This window comes from Cervus canadensis, chromosome 6 (genome assembly GCF_019320065.1).
Source record: "Cervus canadensis isolate Bull #8, Minnesota chromosome 6, ASM1932006v1, whole genome shotgun sequence".
Lineage (NCBI taxonomy): Eukaryota > Metazoa > Chordata > Mammalia > Artiodactyla > Cervidae > Cervus > Cervus canadensis.
Window position 1 is genome coordinate 18,025,703 of NC_057391.1, and position 21,052 is coordinate 18,046,754.

Consider the following 21,052-nt stretch of genomic DNA (forward strand, 5'->3'; position numbering starts at 1 on the left):
CTGTTGATGAAATAAATTTAACTGCAGCAAAAAAAGGGGCCTTAACAAATAGTATCCCCATTCCACATATTTTACTTTCTAGAACATTAGATAAGGGACCAGGATTGAGAATAAAGGGTGAAAAAGGGTAGGGAGTATTAAAAGTATTCCAGTATTCTTTCTGAAAATAGGAATTAGCAGATGTCCATATGAAAGAACAGACTCTGTGAGGACAGTCAAAATTTTAGATTACTTAATTTAGATTACTTAAATTGATTAGATAATTACATAACCAAATACTACTAAGCAGATGTTTTGATGGTTGAGAAAAACCATAGAGAACATTTAGAGATACCAAGGGAACATTTCATGCAACGATGGGCACAATAAAGGACAGAAATGGTACGAACCTAAAAGAAGCAGAATAGATTAAGAAGAGGTGGCAAGAATACATAGAAGAATTATACAGAAAAGATCTTAAGGACCCAGATAACTGCGATGGTGTGATCACTCACCTAGAGCCAGACATCCTGGAGTGCGAAGTCAAGTGGGCCTTAGGAAGCATCACTACCAACAAAGCTAGGGGAGGTGAAGGAATTCCAGCTGACCTATTTCAAATCCTAAAAGATGATGCTGTGAAAGTGCTGCACTCAATACGCCAGCAAATTTGGAAAACTCAGCAGTGGCCACAGGATTGGAAAAAGTAAGTTTTCATTCTAATTCCAAAGAAGGGCAATGCCAAAGAATGTTCAAACTACTGCACAAATGCACTCATTTCACACACTAGCAAAGTAATGCTCAAAATTCTCCAAGTGAGACTTCAACAGACATGAACCAAGAACTTCCAGATGTTCAAGTTGGATTTAGAAAAGGCAGAGGCACCAGAGATCAAATTGCCAACATCTGTTGGATCATAGAAAAAGCATGAGAATTCCAGAGAAACATCTACTTCTGCTTTACTGACTATGCCAAAGCCTTTGACAGTGTGGATCACACAAACTGGAAAATTCTTAAAGAGGTGGGAACACCAGACCACCTTACCTGCCTCCTGAGAAACCTGTATGCTGGTCAAGAAGCAACAGTTAGAATTGGACACTGAACAATGGACTGGTTCCAAATAGGGAAAGGAGTATGTCAAGGCTGTATATTGTCACCCTGCTTATTTAACTTATATGCAGAGTACATTATGCTAAATGCTGGGATGGATGAAGCAGAAGCTGGAATCAAGATTGCTGGGAGAAATGTCAATAACTTCAGATATGCAATGACACCACCCTTATGCAGAAAGCAAAGAACTAAAGAGTCTCTTGATGAAAGTGAAAGAGGCGGGTGAAAAAGCTGGCTTAAAACTCAACATTCAGAAAACTAAGATCATGGCCTCCGGTCCCATCACTTCATGGCAAATACATGGGGAAACAGTGGAAACAGTGACAGACTTCATTTTCTTGGGCTCCAAAATTACTGCAGGGGGTGACTGCAGTAATGAGATTAAAAGACACTTGCTCCTTGGAAGAAAAGCTATGACCAACCTAGACAGCATATTAAAAAGCAGAGACATTACTTTGCCAACAAAGGTCTGTCTCATCAAAGCTATGGTTTTTCCAGTAGTCATGTATGGATGTGAGAGTTGGACTAGGAAGAAAGCTGAGTGCTGAAGAATTGATGCTTTTGAACTGTGGTGTAGGAGAAGACTCTTGAGAGTCCGTTGGACTGCAAGGAGATTCAACTAGTCAATCCTAAAGGAAATCAGTCCTGAATATTCATTGGAAGGACTGATGCTGAAGCTGAAACTCCAATACTTTGGCCACCTGATGCAAAGAGCTAACTCTTTGGAAAAGACCTTGATGGGTCTTTTTGGGAAGGATTGAAGACAGGAGGAGAAGGGCACGACAGAGGATAAGATGGTTGGATGGCTTCACCAACTTGATGGACATGAATTTGAGCAAGTTTCAGGAGATGGTGAAGGACAGGGAAGCCTGGTACGCTGCAGTCCACGGTGTCACAAAGAGTTGGACATGACTGAGCGACTGATGGTTGATTTATAATATTGTGTCAGTTTTAGGTATACAGCAAAGTGAGCTTTATATATATATATATAACTGACTATGTATATATATATATATATATATATATTTTTTTTTTTTAAGGATTCTTTTCCCATGTAGTCCATAACAGAGTATTAAGTATAGTTCCCTGTGCTATACAGTAGGTCCTTATTAGTTGTCTATTTCATATATATTTGGTAATGTGTATATGTCAATCCCAATCTTCCAATTTATCCCTCCCCCTGCCCCCACTACTTATAATTTTTCACAGCCAGTCTAGCACAATTTCCTGGTCAAGTATTTAGGGATCCCTGCATCAGATTTTTTTTAAAGACAGTTTAAATTTACAAATGGACAACAGAGTGGACAGAGCATTGAACTAGAAATTAGGCAATTGCAGTTCTAGTGCCAGTTCTGCTGTTGGTCACTTTGGTAATGGGCAAGTCAGTTTATTCTGTTGAGCCTCTGTTTTTCCTTCTGTAAAATCAGGACTTCTAAACTCCCTTCCAGCTCTACATCCAGTCAGTTCTACTTGTCTGGACATTCTGAGGAACCAAAAGCATATTGTAAAGATTCTGATTCCCAATGCACTCTGCTGTTTATGAGAGATTATACATATGAAGATTATGTATAACCCCACTGTAGAAGAAAAGTTCTATCTAGATGAGGTCCATAGAACTCTTAGGAGTGCTGTTATTGTTATGGTAACTTTGAACAAATCTCTGGAAAAAATGGTGACAAAATGCCATAAACTCTTGGAGAAAAGCCTCTTTGTTTACCAGTTACAAACAAGTATGCCTGCAGCTACCTACCATTCTGATGTTGTTTTGGCTCTGACTGCACGACATACTTTTTGGCCTCCAACTGTTCGCTAAGACTTTAAGGCTCACAATTCCAACATAGTCCAGATCTTGAAAGAGATTTGGGTCCATCATTTACTTAAAATTCTCCTGTGACCCCATTTCCTTCTGGTTATCTTGCTCTAACTAACTCATACTAGTTTGTTTCCCTTTCCAGCCCATGCCCGCTTCTCTTTTTCCAGCCTCGACACACAAATTCAACTTCTTTCACCTCTTATTCTACAACTTTTCAGTCACACTCCTGATGATCATGCGATCATTTTAAAACTTTATTTACACTGAATAATATATAGACAAATTAGAACCGGAAATGGAATAATGGACTGGTTCAAAATTGGGACAGGAGTACGTCAAGGCTATATATTGTCACCCTGCTTATTTATTTAACTTGTATGCCGAGTACATAATGTGAAATGCCAGGCTAAGTGACACACAAGCTGGAATCAAGATTGCCGGGAGAAATATCAACAACCTTAGATAGGCAGATGATAGCAATTTAATGGCAGAAAGTGAAGAGGAACTAGAGAGCCACTTGATGAAGGTAAAACAAGAGAGTGAAAAAGCTGGCTTAAAACTCAACATTTAAAAAACTAAGATCATGGCATTTGGTTCCATCACTTCATGGCAAGTAGATGGGGGAAAAATGGAAACAGTGACAGATTTTATTTTCTTGGGCTCCAAAATCACTGTGGATGGTGACTGCAGCCATGAAATTAAAAGATGCTTGCTCCTTGGAAGAAAAGTTATGACAAACCTGAACAGTGTATTAAAAAGTAGAGACATCAGTTGGATGGTTGGATGGTATCACTGACTTAAAGGACATGGGTTTGGGTGGACTCCAGGATTTGGTGATGGACAGGGAGGCCTGGCGTGCTGCGGTTCATGGGGTCGCAAAGAGTTGGACACGACTGAGCAACTGAACTGAACTGAATTTTCTGGTTGGTATACACTTCCTGCCTATATATAAATTAATATTATTGTGATTTAATTATTCACAGAGAATTAATTAAATTTTGCACAGAAAAAGTTGAAGATGATTAGGGTGGGCTGAAGTTGAAATAATTTATAAACTTGAGTTTCTCTTTCAAACACATCATGGTTATAGCTTCAAATTGTTTTCCATTTTCTCTTTCCCTTCCCATCACACAGACTATATTGTGAATATACTGTTTGGGCAGTCAGACAATGTGGCAGCTCTGACCTTAGCCATGCAAGTACTCACACAAGAATATACACAATCATCTTATTTTTTTGATTTAATGTTGTGGGCTTTATTTTTAACTCAGGAAATTCAATTTTTAAATTATATTTAATCTTTGGCAGATACTAAAAATCTGAAACTGGAATTTGACTGTCAATATTAGACTTTGAAAGTGATAGCCTTAGCTAAGTGCATATTTTCATCATGGGCAATATTGCCTCTGAGGGGGCAGAAATTGGTTCTTTGGTGCATGCATGTGTGTGAAAAAAGTACTCCTTCTAAGTATGAAGTATAGGTCTAATACATTACATAAATAGATATATAGTATTTCTGTGGTATTAAAATTTCATGAGGGAAGATGTTTAGGATTAAAAGGTCTGAAAAATTTCCTTAAGGGATGATAATGAAGAAAGATAGTTGAGAAACACTACCTTAGTGCTAAGCTTAACAGATAAACTGCCTTGTATGAAGTTTTCCAGTAAGTATCATTTCCCGTATTAGACTGTAAGCTTCTTAGGAATAAGAAATGTAACCTGATTTGTATTTTCAATAATGTCTAGCACAATGGTTTATATCCAGTGGCATTCAGTAAATGCGTATTTAATTAAACTAGAATGGAACACATCTTCTCCTCCTTGAACCCAGCCTATTGCCCAATAGAATCCAAATGTGATGATCAAAATGAGTTTAGTAAAGCAAGCAACCTGACATAGTCTCACAAAAATGCTAGGAAAATAATGACAAGCCTTGTTAAAAGAGTGAAAAATCTTCAAAGTAGCATAGCAGGAGGAGCTCAATCTCTGGAAATGGAGGAATTGAGGCTTTGATTTCTAGCTCTACCATTTGCAAACTATGGACTTTAGACATGTTACCTGTGGAGGAAGGGGAGAGAGGATGAAAAAGAATGAGAAAAGGGAAACCAATATAAGAAGGGTACAGAGAAGAGACAAGAACATTGTCCAAACAGGCCATGATTCAAATATGCCATATTGTTTCTTATTTATATGTACATACAACACTCCTTCTTTTCCATCATTTATTTTTTCTCCAATTCTTAGCTCAGGCCACACCTCCCCTAGGAAGCACTCCTTGACGCTGTGTCTGCTTCCCACACTAATATGCCTTATATTCTCGCTATCCTAACATTCAGATCATACATCATTACAGTACTTATCATGTTATAATGTAATTAATAATTTCCCTCACTAGTCCAGCTTTATCTTCTTATTCTCAACATCTAGCACATTGCCTGAGATACTGTTAGTGAACAATTGTCTTGTTGAAGCAACTAATAAAAATACAGGCATACAAGAGGAGTATAGCAACATTTTTCAATAATTTGACAAATGAATAATGATCTATACTTTTCAAAGGACAACTGCTTTAAAATTGACTGAATAATTTTCCTTGTATATTCTCAGGTCTAAAACAAAACATGGTACATCTCCTATGTCCAATGATGATATTGTAAAGAGTCCTTCACAGTTAAGTCAGGTAATCCTTATAATGCAAGGAGGAAAATCCTATTCTTTTTTTTTTTTAATGGGAAAACAGGTTCTTAAGTGATTAAGTAACTTGCCTGAGGTCATATACTTAATAAATGGGGCTTCCACATCTGGAGCTTATGGGGCTGTCACACAATACTGCATCTTAAATTAAAGTTAGCTGAGTAAAATTTACTCTTCTAAAACATGTTTGACCCTCTTTACCTGCAACCTCCCACATACAATCATCTAGAAGAAAATAGACTCATAGCTCATATATGCAGTTGTTAATCATTCACAGAAAATTGTCTGTATATACACAGTTTTGCGTTATGAAAAAATGTACTAATCATTAACATGGGGTAACTCTTTGGGACTATGCTATTTTAATAATATTTAGAGACAATGTTATACTTTTATTTTTACTGACCTTTCAAACTCTTTAAAATGAGAACTCATTCAGTGCTTCAGCATCTGAGTGTGTCAAAACACGCAACCAACATACTAAACTGTCTTCTCATGAAAGCAAAATGTGAAGCAGCTCATAAAGAATTCTGGACATAAAGTCGTGTATCACAAGCCCTCCATTATTACTTTACTGATGACGTCTGTGAGGGTACAGTCAGGAAGACAGAATTGAAAAACCGGTTCTTGGCACATTGCAACATAACTCTAAGGAGTGGCATCTGGTTCCTGGAGCTGGAAGAGATGACTATGTCCTTTAAATTATGGTATTGTTTCAAACAAAACAAGTGAAAAACAAACAAACAAACAACAACAACAAAACCCAAGAGAGAAACAAAAAAATAAAGGAGAGACAAAAGAAGAGTGTTAATTCCTGAATGCTTTGGAGCCAGGTGGGCCTGTCAGATGCTACTATTTCAGGGTCCCTCAGTTACTCCAATCTTCAACCCCTTAAGGCTTCTCCATTTGTTCCTTGCTACAGTCCTTCACTCACTCATGAATAGGCAGCATTGTACCAGTTGTGTCCAATGGGCTGAATTCCAACATCAATCCTGTCTTGCCATGAACTATTATTAAAAGCTGAGGTACCCCTGGGGATGTGAGAAGTGGGTTGGGCATTTGCACTAGAGAAACTCTAGATGAAGGGAGCCATGGAGAACATGCACATCAGGTCCCCTCTTCCTCTTGCACACAATCTTCAAGTTTTCATGGAGACCTAGAAGAATTAATAGGTAAGAACACTAATCTTGATATAATGTCAGCAAGATTCAAGCAACACATTTTGAGGTAAGAAGACATGTCTATTGGTGTTTAGCTTTGTTGTTGTTTAGTAGCTGAGTGGTGTCCAACTCTTTTGCGACCTCATGGACTGTAGTCCGCCAGGCTCATCTGTCCATGGGAATTCTCAGGCCAGAATGCTGGAGTGGATTGCCATATCCTTCTCCAGGGGATCTTCCTGACTTAGGTTTAAATTCATTCATTCCAACATGATCAAAAGCTTGGAAGTGTGTCAGTAATGGGTGATACATAGTAGTCTTGAAACATGGGTTAGTTGGGGGTAGAGTGATTGGAAAGGATGTCATGTAGAGGAAATAAGTATATGTGCATGCTAAGTTGCTTTAGTTGTGTCTGGCTCTGTGACCCTATGGAATGTAGCCTGTCAGTCTCCTCCACAGGATTCTCCAGGTAAGATTACCGGAGTTGTCATGCCCTCCTCTGGGGTCGGGGAGGGGAGTGGGGTGGGGGGCCGGTGGTGTATCTTCCTGACCCACAGATTGAACACATGACTCTTGTGTCTTCTGTACTGCAGGCAAATTCTTTACCATTGTACACCTGGAAAGCCACTGCTGTCTTAGAACAACTCAGTTTAGTGACTTCTGCCTTTGCAAACTCCTCAGCACTTAACATGTGTGCCATTCTTCTTATTTTGTCATAGTTACCATTTTTATCATTAAACTTTCCTTTAAATTTGTCTCCTTCCCTTAAACAATGATTTCTTAGGTGTTCTCAGGGTTCTTCCTTTTCAAGCTCTGTAGAATGCTTAGGTGCTTTGCACTGAATAGTCACTAATAACCGTTGTTTGACCAAAAAAAGTGCCATGTATTTTAAAACATATTTTATTAAAAACAGTAAGACTGTATCTGCAAGATTAAAGTGGGACTATTTAAATTGAGGATAACACACCTGTTTATTCACTATTCTATTTTTATTAACTGTTTCCAGGGGGAAAAAACACTGTGTACTGTCAATGTTTATGCTGCCAGTCTGGACAAGTAGGCTTGATAGCAATTACTCAACAAATACAAAGACATACTTTAGAAAAAGGAATAAGATCTTATTACAATTACTGAGGATTGTGTGGAAAAAACAGAGGGCTTGGACTCTGTAAATTTGGATATGAAAGCGCTGGTGAAACCTGGCAAATTACTTTTTGTCTTTTTCCTTACTTATAATATTAAGAATCTCAACTTCTAGATACAAACTATTTCATTTAGACTGGATAAACACCATAGTCTATTGTATAACACAGGGAACTATATTCAATCTCCTGGGATGAACCATATGGAAAATATTGTTCAAAAAGAATGAATATGTGTGTAAAACTGAATCACGTTGCTGTACAGCAGTGGTTGGCATAACATTGTAAATCAACTATGCTCCAATTAAAAACAAGAATCCCCAATTCATGAGATCGTAAGGAGTAAATTTAAAATATACATGTACTTACTCTAGCATACAGTAGACAATAATATATTTGCTCACTTTTTGCCCATTCATTCAAATGCATCCACAAGGCAACACAATAGATACAGTAAATCAGAGAAGCCATTCTTTAGCAAATCGTTATAAAAACAGTTTTTTCATCAAATGATTAAATCATTAGGACAAACATATGTTCACTTCTGGGGTGGTGGTGATCATTTGCTATTTTTTTGCTGTAATAAGTACACAATTAGGCCAAATACATGTGTCTTGCAATCATGGGAAACACAGATATTTGTACATTTTAAATTTTGTCTAGTTGTAGGAGGGCATGCATGTATTCTGCTTCTAGATCCAGCATTATCTTACCACACATTGTAGATAATTACTTGCATAAAATCTCTGGTTCAATAATAAAATCTCTAATTCTGTATGCTAGAAGAAAAAGATAAGGTAGAGAGTATATCTTAGGGTGTTGCAGTCAGAAATATCAGGTTCCATTTTTGGTCATCACTATTTCTCTGACTTCTAATGAGGCATACAACCTCAATTTCTCTAAGCCTTATTATATTATTTACCACATAGAACTAGTATGATAAGATCTACCTGTCAATAATGGTGTAACATTTAATTGTTGCTTGTAATAAAATACAAAGTACACAGATGGTGTTAAAGAAATGCGAAGTATTCAATTAGCTTATTAGAATCTCTTTGCACTTTTGCTAAAATTGAATTTTAAATTAAATTTATATTAAAATTTCATTTTCTAAGTGCTATTTCCATTTAGTTTTGGAAACAGTGTTTTGATTAAATCATATAAGAACTTTGGGGGAGGTGACCACGTCCCAATTTGTGTGAGATTTCCCAGTTTTAGCACTGAAAATTCCACATCCCAGGAAACTCCCATTTTGTGCCAATAGGGACACTTGGTCACTCTAATGCCCTGCCATTGCTAGAGGTTTTTCCATAGCTTACAGCTCTATTATCTGCCCTTTGAAAAAGTCCAGTGCTATTTTAATTTCTATTTATCTGAAAAGCACTTGCATATTTTTCCTGCTGGAATTTAGTTCATAACTATTTGGTATGCATATAAATATTTATGGAGTTTTACACCATGAGTAGGTATTTAATAAATATATACTAAAAAAAAAAAAGACATGGGGACAATGTGAATACCTAATTATAAAGCAATTATTCTTTTGGCACCAAGGAAATATTAACTTGCCTATTTTTTTCAAGCAACTTGTTTTAACCTCTTGTTTACCGACTCTTGTACTTCTACCCAGTAATCACCATACCTGAGGAAGCAATGACACAGGCAATACCTTTAAGATCAAGTCACTTAAAAAATCATGTATGTGGGTCATCCCTTGGCCAATTTGGGGCCAGAGAGAAGTTGTTATACTGGTTTCCTTTAATAGCACTATACAATAACCTGACTCTAAGATACTTTTAAAAATATCAATGGAGTATTGCTGAAAATCTCATTATACCTGTGAATAGGAGACCCCAAAGTTCAGAAGCACTATGATTTTGACCAAAAAGGAGTCATCAAACTGTGGAAACAGTTTCTGAGAAAAAAGCATGCCAATTTTCTTCCCTGGAAAATAAGGATGACATAGGTCATATACATACATGTAAAATCAAAATAAATTCAACTACAAGGTTATAAATCCAATTTACAGTTTTTTTCCCCCCAAAGATGCAAGGTGACTTACGACACTTTTTAAAGTTCTAATTTTGTGAACATATAACTATGTGCCAGGCACTGTCTCAAGTGTTTTAAATATATTATTCCATTTGATACTCATAAATAATTCTATGAGAATAGGGAATTATCCTCCAAAGTGAAGCTTGGGCTTCCCTGGAGGTTCAGATGGGAAAGACTCTGCCTGCAATGTGGAAGACCTGGGTTCAATCCCTGGGTCGGGAATATACCCTGGAAAAGGAAACGGCAACCCACTCCAGTATTCTCGCCTGGAGAATTCCACGGACAGAGGAGCTTGGCAGGCTACAGACCATGGGATCAGAGAGTAGGACAGGACTGAGCGACTAACTTCACTAGAAAGTGAAGCTCAGAGAGGTTCAGTAATTTGTTCAAAGTTACAGACAGCAACTGGAGGGGCAGAGGTGAATTCTGCTCTGTTCCTTCCTATGCTGCTTCTCAACATTGTTGACATGAACACTGGTGAAATTCTATCTAGCTCTACCTTCTCTCGACCTTCAGCCTTGTATATTAGTATGTGGAACGGCCTTCTCAGTATCTCTACCTCAATATCTGACAAGCAACTCACTTTTAACTCGTTTCAGTAAACATCATTCACCCAGTTGCTCAAACCCCAAATTTAGGAGGCGTCTTCATCCTTTATAAACCTCACAGTCAGGCCATCAGCTAATCTGTTGGCTCCACTTTCAAATTACACATGACTCTGACCACTTAGCCCCACTGTCACAACTCTAGCCTAAGCTGTCACCATTATTCACCTCGCCTTCTGAGATAACCTCCTAATTGGGCTCTGATTTCATAGTCTATTCTCCAAAAAGGACCATTATTTAAAAAAGAGCATATTAAAAAAAAGAGCATATTATTTCATTCTTCTGTTTAAAATCCTTTAATGATTTCCATTGTAATAATGTAAACGTCTTAAGATGCCCTACAAGGTCCTACTGGCCCTCTACCTTGATTTGTCTTCTCTGACTTCATCCTTTAACACTCGATTTTTGCTCAGTATGCTTCAGTCACAGAGGTCCTTATGATTTCAAATTTCTGTGATGTAAAGTCATGTACTTTGAGCAGATTTGGAAGGCAGGGTTGGGGATTTGAAAAAAACTGGTGACGATTTCAAAGAGTTGCCTAGAATGGCAGAATAATTTAGAAAAATTTAACAGGGCTGCTGGGTGGTGTTGAGGCATCAGGTGTGGTAGGTGATCGGAATTTAATAACAGAATGCGTGTGATCATGCAAATTTCTCCAGTAGTGGTCAGCTGCTCCATATCAAAGGGGAGGATCTGGATGGTAGGATTCAGTCAAGATAGGAGTGGATGAAAAGAAAGATGACATAAAGGAGTTTAGGGTACTGTCAAGCCTTGCTGAATTTTCTCTGTAGGTGTGTAAGAACAGGGATGGGGTGGAGAGAAGGGTTGCTAGTATACTTAAGGTTGCTCCAGGTGTGGCAACTACCTAGAGCTGCTAAAATAAAAACAAGAAAGGACCAAGACACAAAATATTAAGTTTTAATTTGCAAATCCTTGGATTATTTTAGGAAATCTTATTATTTAAAAACTTTACAAAATGGACAAATTAATAAGGCTTATTTCCATTATAAAGGTATTTTTCACTTTTCAAAATCAGATTCCAAAGGGAAACTGTATGTTGAAAGGTAAGATTTATCAGCAAATTAGGGATTCAGACTTTAAAAACTTTCCAATCTGGGCAATCCAAGTTATCCCAAGAGGAAGTTTTCTCGTGCCTCTTCTTCCTTCAGAGTATTTCTCTGGCTTTTCTGTCCTATTTACAAAGATTTATGTCTACTAGAATGGTGTAAAATACTCTTCCTCTCCTGTTCACAACTTGCTTGATATTTTGTCACTTACCCTCCTTGCATTTTAAGCTCCCTGAACTAAACTATTTTACCCCTACTGTGCTTTCACTTTTGTTATTTTCTCAGGCTAGATCATCTTCCCTATCTTCTCTGTTAAACTCCTGGCCATCTATTAACACTCAGCTCACACATTTCCAGATAGGAGACAGGCATTATCTCTCTGCTTTATTTGGTCCCTGTATATATTTCTATTATTGTCTGTATTGTATTACCTTACAGCCCATTTGATATATAATGCAGCATATAATACATATTATGCATTTTAAATTATTTTTATGATTGCTATTTAAGGTCACCTAGGTGCTAAAACATAGGACAAGTGTTCCGTGGCCTTCCTCAAGTCTCTTTCACTTTCAGTCTCAGGTATAAAGTGGGTACTGTGGCTCCATGAAGATAAGAAATATGTATGTAAAGATCTTACACAGTACTCAATTAAGGGAAGCCATGACTTTTTAACAGTTTAGTGCCTTGAATAAAGTGCTTGATAACCTGAGTTCAGGAAACGCTTCTTTTAAATGACGTCACTGTAGGCGACTTAAAAATCACAGCACGTCCGGAGTACACGATCTAATTACTTAAAACGGGGTTCACCAGCAACACAGTTTAGAGGTTCTGCATAAAACAGAATCCACTGAGTAGCCCAGGCTAGAGAAACAGGAGCTCAACAGCCGAGGTATTCCTGGAATCACTCCCGGGCCGGCGGGAAGGGTCTCTCTGGCCCTGGGGGAACGCCGCCTTCCCCAAAGGATTGCGCGGGGGGCTGGATCTTCATGGCCTGAGGAAAAATCCACCACCTGGGCGGACCAGGCCCCCTCTCGCTCTCGGCGACCAATGGTCACAAGCTCCTCCAGTACTCTGTTCTCTGCTGAGGCTCCAAACAGCGACCGCAGCCGGAATCCAGCCTGCGACTCCCGCGGCGCCGCGCTCCCAGGGCATACCGAGGCCGTGGGGTCTCCCCGCACTCCACGCAGGGGCGGCGGGGCGGGGCGTGATGACGTCAAGAGCAGTGACGCGCCGACGCAGCGCGACGCGGTGACGCACGCCCCTTTGTTGGCTCAGTAGCGGTAGCAGCGGCCGTGGAGGTGGCGCTGGGGACTGTTTTCTCTCGGAGGCCTGAGCGGAGCCGCGTCTGACTGAGGCGGGCGGCAAGCGGCCCCCTCGCTCCCTCCCTCCCTCCTCCGCGCCCTCCCCGCCGCCGCTAGCCGCCAACCGCCAACCGCCGCGCCCGGGGAGGAGCCGCGGCCCGCGGGGCCGGAGCCAGGCCTGCGTCCGGACATCAGCCGGAGCCGGAGCGAGAGCCGGGGCCTCGGCGTCCCCGCCCTCTCCCCGCCTCAGGGCCAGCGTCCGCCGGGCCTCTGCGCGTCGCGCCATGGACTCGGACGAGGGCTACAACTACGAGTTCGACGAGGACGAAGAGTGCAGCGAGGAGGACAGCGGCGCCGAGGAGGAGGAGGACGAGGACGACGATGAGCCGGACGATGATAACCTGGATCTGGGCGAGGTGGAGCTGGTGGAGCCGGGGCTGGGCGTCGGCGGGGAGCGGGACGGACTGCTGTGCGGGGAGACGGGCGGCGGCGGCGGCGGCAGCGCTCTGGGGCCCGGAGGTGGCGGCGGCGGCGGTGGCGGCGGCGGCGGGCCGGGGCATGAGCAGGAGGAGGATTACCGCTACGAGGTGCTCACGGCCGAGCAGATTCTGCAACACATGGTGGAATGTATCCGGGAGGTCAACGAGGTCATCCAGGTGAGTGTGGCCCCCGCGCCAGCTTGACCGAGCCGGACCCGGGAGCGGATTCGGGCGGTCCGCGCGGCCCCGAGGGGCAGGCCAGGGCCTGGTGCGCAGCCTAGCCTGGTGCCTCCCGGCCCTGTCTTCTCTTCTGCCGGGGATAGAGCAGACATTCGCCGGGTGTGGGGAGGTGCGCTAGGGGCGGTGCTTTCCAGGTCCTGCTATGGCGGAGGCCTCCGGCCGCCTCAGACTTCTCTTGCGGGCAATTGCTGCAGGTCCCTGGGCACGGTGTCCTTCCTCTGGCCTCAGGAGAGCTTACAGGGGCGGGGCGGGATGGGAGGTGAAAATCTGGGCTCCTAAGACGGCTTCCCCGGCTTTCAGTCTCACTTGAGCACTTTTGGAAGGGGTTAGAGTAGGCCTAAGGGCTTGCTTGGTGTACAGTTGCCCCAAGTGGGCACCGGTTAATAAAGAAATGGATCTGCTTGGCAGTCTTAAGTGCCTACTTAAAAGTGGGGGAAGGGAACTATTTCTTGGAAGAGGTGCTGATGGATCTTCTTTTCTAATGGTGAGGCTTCTGCTTGTATCTTTCTAAATGTTTGCTGTTCGTTTGGGTTCTAACTGCTACTCTTCTCAGTTGTAGCATACTTGAAGCTGTTGGCATAGTTGCTGCAACTTGCATACCCAGCCTTTGCAGCTCAGACAACAGCAAAGCGCAGTGTTATTGTGTAATATTGAACAAGAGTCTTATTGTGAGTTAGCAAGTTAGAGACTTTCTGCTTCTGGACTCCTTTCTCTGATAATTTGTATTTCATTGTCGGTAAGTAGGACTCGGTTTAAATTGATAACCGCATCTCATCTAATCTTCTTGTGGGTCATATTTTGCGTTTTGAGCTTTAGAAAATGAAAAGTTTCAGTTTATTTAGAACAAATGAGGGGGTCAGGGGTGCGACTGCAGAATAAAAATGGAGTCTTGATTCAGTATAACTCTTAGAAAACACTAGTTTCATGGAAGAAAACAGTATAGGTGAGCAGCAGGTTATTGCCTTCTTGTATGTGATTTTTTTTTCCCTCTTAAAATTGGTTGACTAATGTTCACTGGTAAACAAGCAGTGTGTCACTGCGTGCTTGTTGAGCTTGCATGATTAATAGATTCTTTTTATTTTTTTTACAGTATTTAGTAAAAAAGACACTTTCTTTTGAAAATGAAGCCATCTATTTAGGCCTGTTTGAAGACAGTGTTTTAAATAATAGTAAAAAAAGAAAAACTGTGACACTTAGTGCTATTACTAAACAGTGGAAATCTCAAACTTTCGTATAGATAATGTAGTCTGAAGAGGAAATTGAAGGGTTGTAGAAGGAAGATAAGTTTTATAGCTCTTTCTGATCTACAGATACAACACTTAAGTTCTTAGGTCACTAAATGGAGAAATTTTTTTTTTTTTTTTTTTGAGGAAAGTTGAATTTACAGTGAAACCTTGAATTCCCTTTTCGTTTGTTTACTACATAAAGTATATAGTAAATCTATATTGAATCTGATGCTTTCAGACCTATCACCTGGCTTATTCGCATTTTTAGTTACCTTTTAAAATTCATGGATGTTTATTGTTTAACTTCTTGTAGTATGTTTTCACGTAGTTAAATCTCATTCAGCCTTTTCAGCTCTTAGGTGTGTCCTCAATCACTGAGGCCAAACCCTACAAATTCTTTATGTCACTTCTGGAACAGAGATGTAGCTAATGCATGTGACATCATATTTTCTTTGTTAGTTTAGAGGAAGAGGAATAAACATGGATAGCCTGAACTAAGAACTACAAAATACCAGAGAATTTTTTTTAGGTGTCCTACTTTAACCATGTTTTCATGCTGAATTTTTGAAACAACCCTTTTTTTCCTAGTTTACTACTTGTTAAGGGTGCTCTTAAGTAGGGCTGCTGAAATGAGTGTCTTTCCTTTGTTAAAAGTTGATACTTAGAAATATCAGTAGATCAAAGGATAGGATTTACTCCAGATCTTCTTTCTCGAAATGGTATACACTGGGCAAATGATGCAGTAAACTAGGGTTTGGTTATGTTATAGATTATTTATGTTAATAGATTTAAACTTAAGTTTTACAGGTAACACATTACACTGTAAGAAAAAAACTGATGAGGTGAGGAAAAAAAGAGATAACTTTTTTCTTGCTGCTGAGAGAAATACACCAGAATCTGAACTGTAATAATTGTTCCAGATCTATATATCTGGAATGAGTTATACATGTTATACATGGATATATACATGTATAACATGTATTACATGTGTATACATGTTACACATGGATGAGCTATACATGTTAAACAAATAATAATTACGGAATAAAACTATGTTCTTTTTATGTTTTCAGTAGAAAAAAAGCAGGTTGCAAAAACAGAGGGAAGGTCGACAACTTTCTCCTATCAATAAGTAACTATTTTTCAAGTGCTTACACAATTACAGATCTAAACTAATTTAGTCAGTCTGTTATTATTGGTCTTCCATTTTATTGTCTAGTTTTCATCTTTTATAAACCTCACTAGGAGTATTCTTAGAGATAAATGTCTGGATGTTTTATTTTGATAGGATAAATTGCTGAGCCAAACAAACATTTGCTTATTTTCAACCATTTAATAAATATTAGCACATTGCTTTCAGCAAGGTTATACTAGTTTTCCCTCCATGATCCTTGATTGGTCATCATTTTTTAAATTTTTTTTTTTTAAACTAATGAGGTTGAATTTTTAAAGTTTTTTGGGCATTGGTATTTCTTTTGTAAATTGCCCTTTGCTTTCGCTCATTTTACCCCCTTTTGGGATGTTTATCTTTTTATTGATTAATGAGACCAATTTATATTCATAGAGCATTTAAACATCAGTCATACAGGTTTTTCAATTAAATCTAATGTTGGTTTAATATATAGTAAGTTCTAAGTAAGTTAAAAACCGTTGTTTTATTAACTTAGTTCACATTGGGGAGCTTGCTGTTAATTCTAAAAAATTTAAATCCCCTTCTTCCTGGTAACTGCTTTTCAATATGAATCACGTATGTTAGTGAATTTGAAAATAAATGTGCAGGAGAAAAAGATTGAATGTAAAAAAGTTTGCCAAGTTAATTGATTCTTCCCTGGGGGAATTTGATTACTTTTTCTGGGCAACAACAGATGAATACTGTTATTTGTAGATATCTGCTGGTTAGTTCTAGTCTTCAATCAAGTTAACACTTTTTCTTTTAGAAAGCTCTTGGTTTTCTGGCTTTCTAACTTTTGTTTGTTTAATTTGATCTTCTTGTATTTAAACTCTGTGGCTACTTACCTTTTGAACTTTAAGATCAGGGGTTTTCTGTAACATATCTTAAGGGTAGAGAAGTGCTTAAAGTCCTTTATTTACCCAGCTATATTTAACTAGCATTGTTAATATTAAGATGGTTAATAATATTACAATGGTTATCTAAGTAGTTGTCTAAATATCTAAGTAATTTATTAAACTAACACTACGTAACTCTGGAATTCAAGAATGTTTAAATTTGCTGTTTTTTGTTCCCACAGCATTCTTTGGCAAATGTTGATTGTGCCTTGTGTGTGTGCTGGTCACTGTAGAGGACATGGTTCTTGCCTAAGAAGCATATAGAGGTGGGGAACATAGAGATTCTTGGGCTCAATTCCCAGAGATTATTATCCATTAGTCAAGTCTGAATTGGAGCCTAAGCATCTTGTATTTTTAGCCAGTCCAGTGATAGTTCTGAACGACTGGAATGTTCATAGTTCACCCAGTGTCATGATTTTGACTCACTCAGGGAGAATGAGTAAGAAGGGCAAGTAACCCTTAGGAATACCACATTTAAAGGATATGCTGAGGAACAGGCACATGGAACTGTTGAATGTTGATCAGAGAGGAAGCAAAAGAGAAGTGGGTGGGCTTCTTGCTATTAGAAGAATTATTATTCTTAATAAACTTTAAAAGACAACAAATTTTCTGTTAGCTGTTGATATGAAATCTTTAATATTTTGCCCATTTTATATTTAAAATATTTGAGGTACTTCTAAGCTGAAGTTTCATGCATAAATTAGAGGCAGTATAGTCCAGTGTATTATGTATAGGTTCAAGAATCAGTTCTACCCACTGCTTTTCCTAACTGGCAAGTTAATTTTCACATCATAGAACCTTCAGTTTTTGTCTGCCCCCCCCCCCACCCCTTTTTTTATATCTGGAAAGTTAAGCAGGAGTGTTGAACTACTAGATTGGTCTTTTTTACATTAATGCTTAATTTTTCTAATATCCTTTTAAAAAAACCTCAGTGAATTGGAGGTCCTCCTTGTTTCAATGAAATTGAAGTCAAGTGGGCATATCAAGATAAATTTAGATTGGTTAACTGGGTTGGGGGGGGATTTTGTGTGTGTGTGTGTTGAAGCCATTGCAGTGTTTGGTGTAGTTTATTCCTCTTGAACTTCGCCCTCCCCGCAGCTGATTTTCTTTGAGTTACAAGCTTTATGGTCTTTTTGAATCACTTATGGCATTAGTCATGAATCAGGAACTGTGGGGGTGGGATGCAGCAGTCTGTTTTAACAAGCATTCCAAGTGATGCTGATGCAAGCTAAAGTTTGAGAACTACTGGTCTAGTTGAAATTTAACAGCAGTGTTTCTCCATGTGTAGTGACTAGTGATGAATTACTGTGGAGTGGGTTAATGATGGAAGGCAAATTGTTTAAGAAACTAATAAAAGGAAAATTTCAAGAGCCTGAACAAGTACTAGGAGAGAGAACTAGCTAGAGAGAGCCTACAAGTAACAATTACTAGGCTAATCATGGAAGGGATTTGTTATCATTACTGTTATTCTTCAGATTAGAGTGGTCTATACTCAGTTATTTCAAACATGCAAGTCAAACCAACGACAATCTCATATTCTAGGTTGGAACATTTAGGTTTTCTTCCACTCTTTCTCACCCCCGAGGTTTTTTATTTTTATTTTTTAAAAATAAAAATAGTTGAGAGAATTTATTTATTTGATACACTGGAAGGGATATAAGGAATTGAATACTGTAAATGCAGTTGCTCAGTACTGTACAAAATGTTGAAGAAAATGTGAGACTTACTCTTAAGCAGTTTATGGTCTCTGAATTTCGACTCTTAAAGTTGTTAGATCAGTGCTAAATGGATTGTAATAGGTATTCATGGAAGAGATCTGTGAGTTTTATCTGGAAGATGTCTAGGATTTAGATGGCTAGAAGAGACGGATAGGAAGCCGTTCTAAGAAATTGAAATAAGAATGAGGAAGCTGTGTCCCAGTGATGGTGAGGTCACCTCAGGTAAAACAGTTTGTTAATTATAAGTGATAATGTTGTAAAACCTGGGAGGTTTGATACTCTGAACAAAGATAGGCAGAAGTTATCAGATCAGATTACTTTCTTGTGGGTTTGTCCTGTGGGACCAATATGTATTATTTTTAGCCCTGTATTTTCCTCAAAACTTAGTGGCTTAAAAACAGCAAACATTTATCTCACACTTTCTGTGGGTCACAATTCTGACTTCAGCTTAGTTGGTGCCTCTATTTCAGGGTGTCTTGTAAGGCTACAACTCAACATACTGGCTAGATTGCAGTTACCAAGGTTTGACTAGAGGAAGATCCCCTTGCGAGCTCACTCATGTGACTGTTGGCAAGCCTCAGGATTTTTCACTGGCTGTTTTTTGGCCAGTTCCCTGCCATGGGAGCTTCACTGAAAAGTGGCTTACAACACAGTAGCTTCTTTCCTTTGGGGCAGGGGGTTTCTGATAGAGACCACCCCCCCCCACCCAAGATGGAAGCCACCCTCTTTTGTAACACCATCTCTGCCATACTCTACCTGTTATCAGTGAGGAACTAAAGAGGAAGGGATTACACAAAAGGAAGATGAGGTGGTAGATCCTAGGGGCCATTTTAGAGGCTACTTACTATGATACATATAATCTGGCTCAGTTAAGAGGTGAATGAGAACTATAGTATAATGCTTATCTATCCAGTCAATTTTATACTAATGGGAGTGTATAGTAATTTGGATTTTTTATTTTAGAATAACCGTAAATTGTTTGTGTTTGGCTTTGCAAAATATTATATCTTTAAATGATAAGTATTCCTAATTACCTTCAGTGGCTGAGATTGAAAGAATAGTTTGCAGCTTTTTGGGATTATTAATAACTGGCAGGAATCTGAGATTCTCCAGTCTGTTGGTTTTTTTTTAAACTCTAGCTACATAGTGGAATCACCTGGGAGTTTTTTCATCACATTTTAAATTTTGAGATAATTGTAGAGTCAAATGCTGTTGCAAGAAATAATGCGGAGAGATCCCCTGTACCCTTTACTGATTTTTCTATGATGATAACATCTTGCAGAACTAGTATATAGTATCATAATCAGTGTATTGATACTGATGCAGTTTACTCATTCAGACTTTTTTGCTTGAGGATTTAAAAAAAAATTTGGGACTGATAACCCAAGGCGGAGCAAATGAATTTCTAGGAGTTTGGACCAGGCATTATCATTAAACAGAAGTTTTCCCTGGTTTATTGTAATACACAGCCAGGGTTGAAAGCAAAGTCATTGTTCTTGTCCAGTGTCTTTAATAATCCTCTCTTTGTAACATTCCAGTCTGCTTAACTGTGAGTAAATGACAGTAAACTAGTTTGTGATATAGCTCATTCTAACTCTTGATTTTTGGGAAAAAAAAATGGAATTAAACTGTTTTCACTTTAACTTTGGTCCTTTATTGCTAGGGTGGCCCTCTGATATTTTTAGTTGTTTTCTTTTTTAAAAAAATTAATGATTTATTTTTGGCTGCACTGGGTCTTCATTGCTGCTCTCAGACTTTCTCTAGCTGCAATGCAGAAGCTTCTCATTGCAGTGGCATCTCTTGTTGCAGAGCTCAGGCTCTAGGGTACAAGTACTTAGTTGCTAGGTGGCATATGGAATCTGCCCTGCATTGGCAAGCAGATTCTTAAACCACTGGACCACCAGGGAAGTCCTGTTGTTGTTGTTGTTGTTGTTGTTGTTGTTTTCCTGTTTTCTTAACAGTTACTGTTTGGAAGCATGAAGGAAAAACTTTTTCTTGAAGTTAATCAATCCTCTTTTCTTTGTCTCTTCTATGACAGTGAACCTGTATCTTTGATTATGCATGTTGCCTACTTCTCTAATTTTCAATTATACATTGCCTTTCTTAGGTATAATATCACAGGCCCATAACTTTGCTAAGATCTTGGCTATTTATACAGTTCATCTTTTAATATTGATGCTATATCAATATCAGGTTGATAATGATATCAGTAACCTTTGGTTACTATGTAATGTTACAAGTAGATTAATTATTCCCTTTAACTGATGGGATAAATAGAAGAATGAGTGGTTAGACTGACATTTGATGATCACTTACTAGGTGAGAGAATAATCTGTAATCCGATGGCTGATTCATGTCAATGTATGGCAAAAACCACTACAATATTGTAAAGTAATTAG

General features: G+C 39.0%; 1 protein-coding gene across 2 annotated transcripts in view; it reads left to right on the plus strand.

Annotated features, from left to right (window-relative positions):
• The first annotated feature begins 12,881 nt into the window (after positions 1-12,881).
• ARIH1 (ariadne RBR E3 ubiquitin protein ligase 1) overlaps positions 12,882-21,052 on the plus strand; it is a 98,143-nt gene continuing 89,972 nt past the window's right edge. Inside the window, exon 1 of one of the 2 annotated variants that reach the window (XM_043471004.1) lies at positions 12,882-13,579. In XM_043471004.1, the coding sequence (XP_043326939.1) occupies positions 13,208-13,579 (372 nt within the window). In that variant the 5' untranslated portion in view covers positions 12,882-13,207. The remainder of the gene's footprint in view (positions 13,580-21,052) is intronic. The other variant, XM_043471005.1, reaches the window with a different exon arrangement.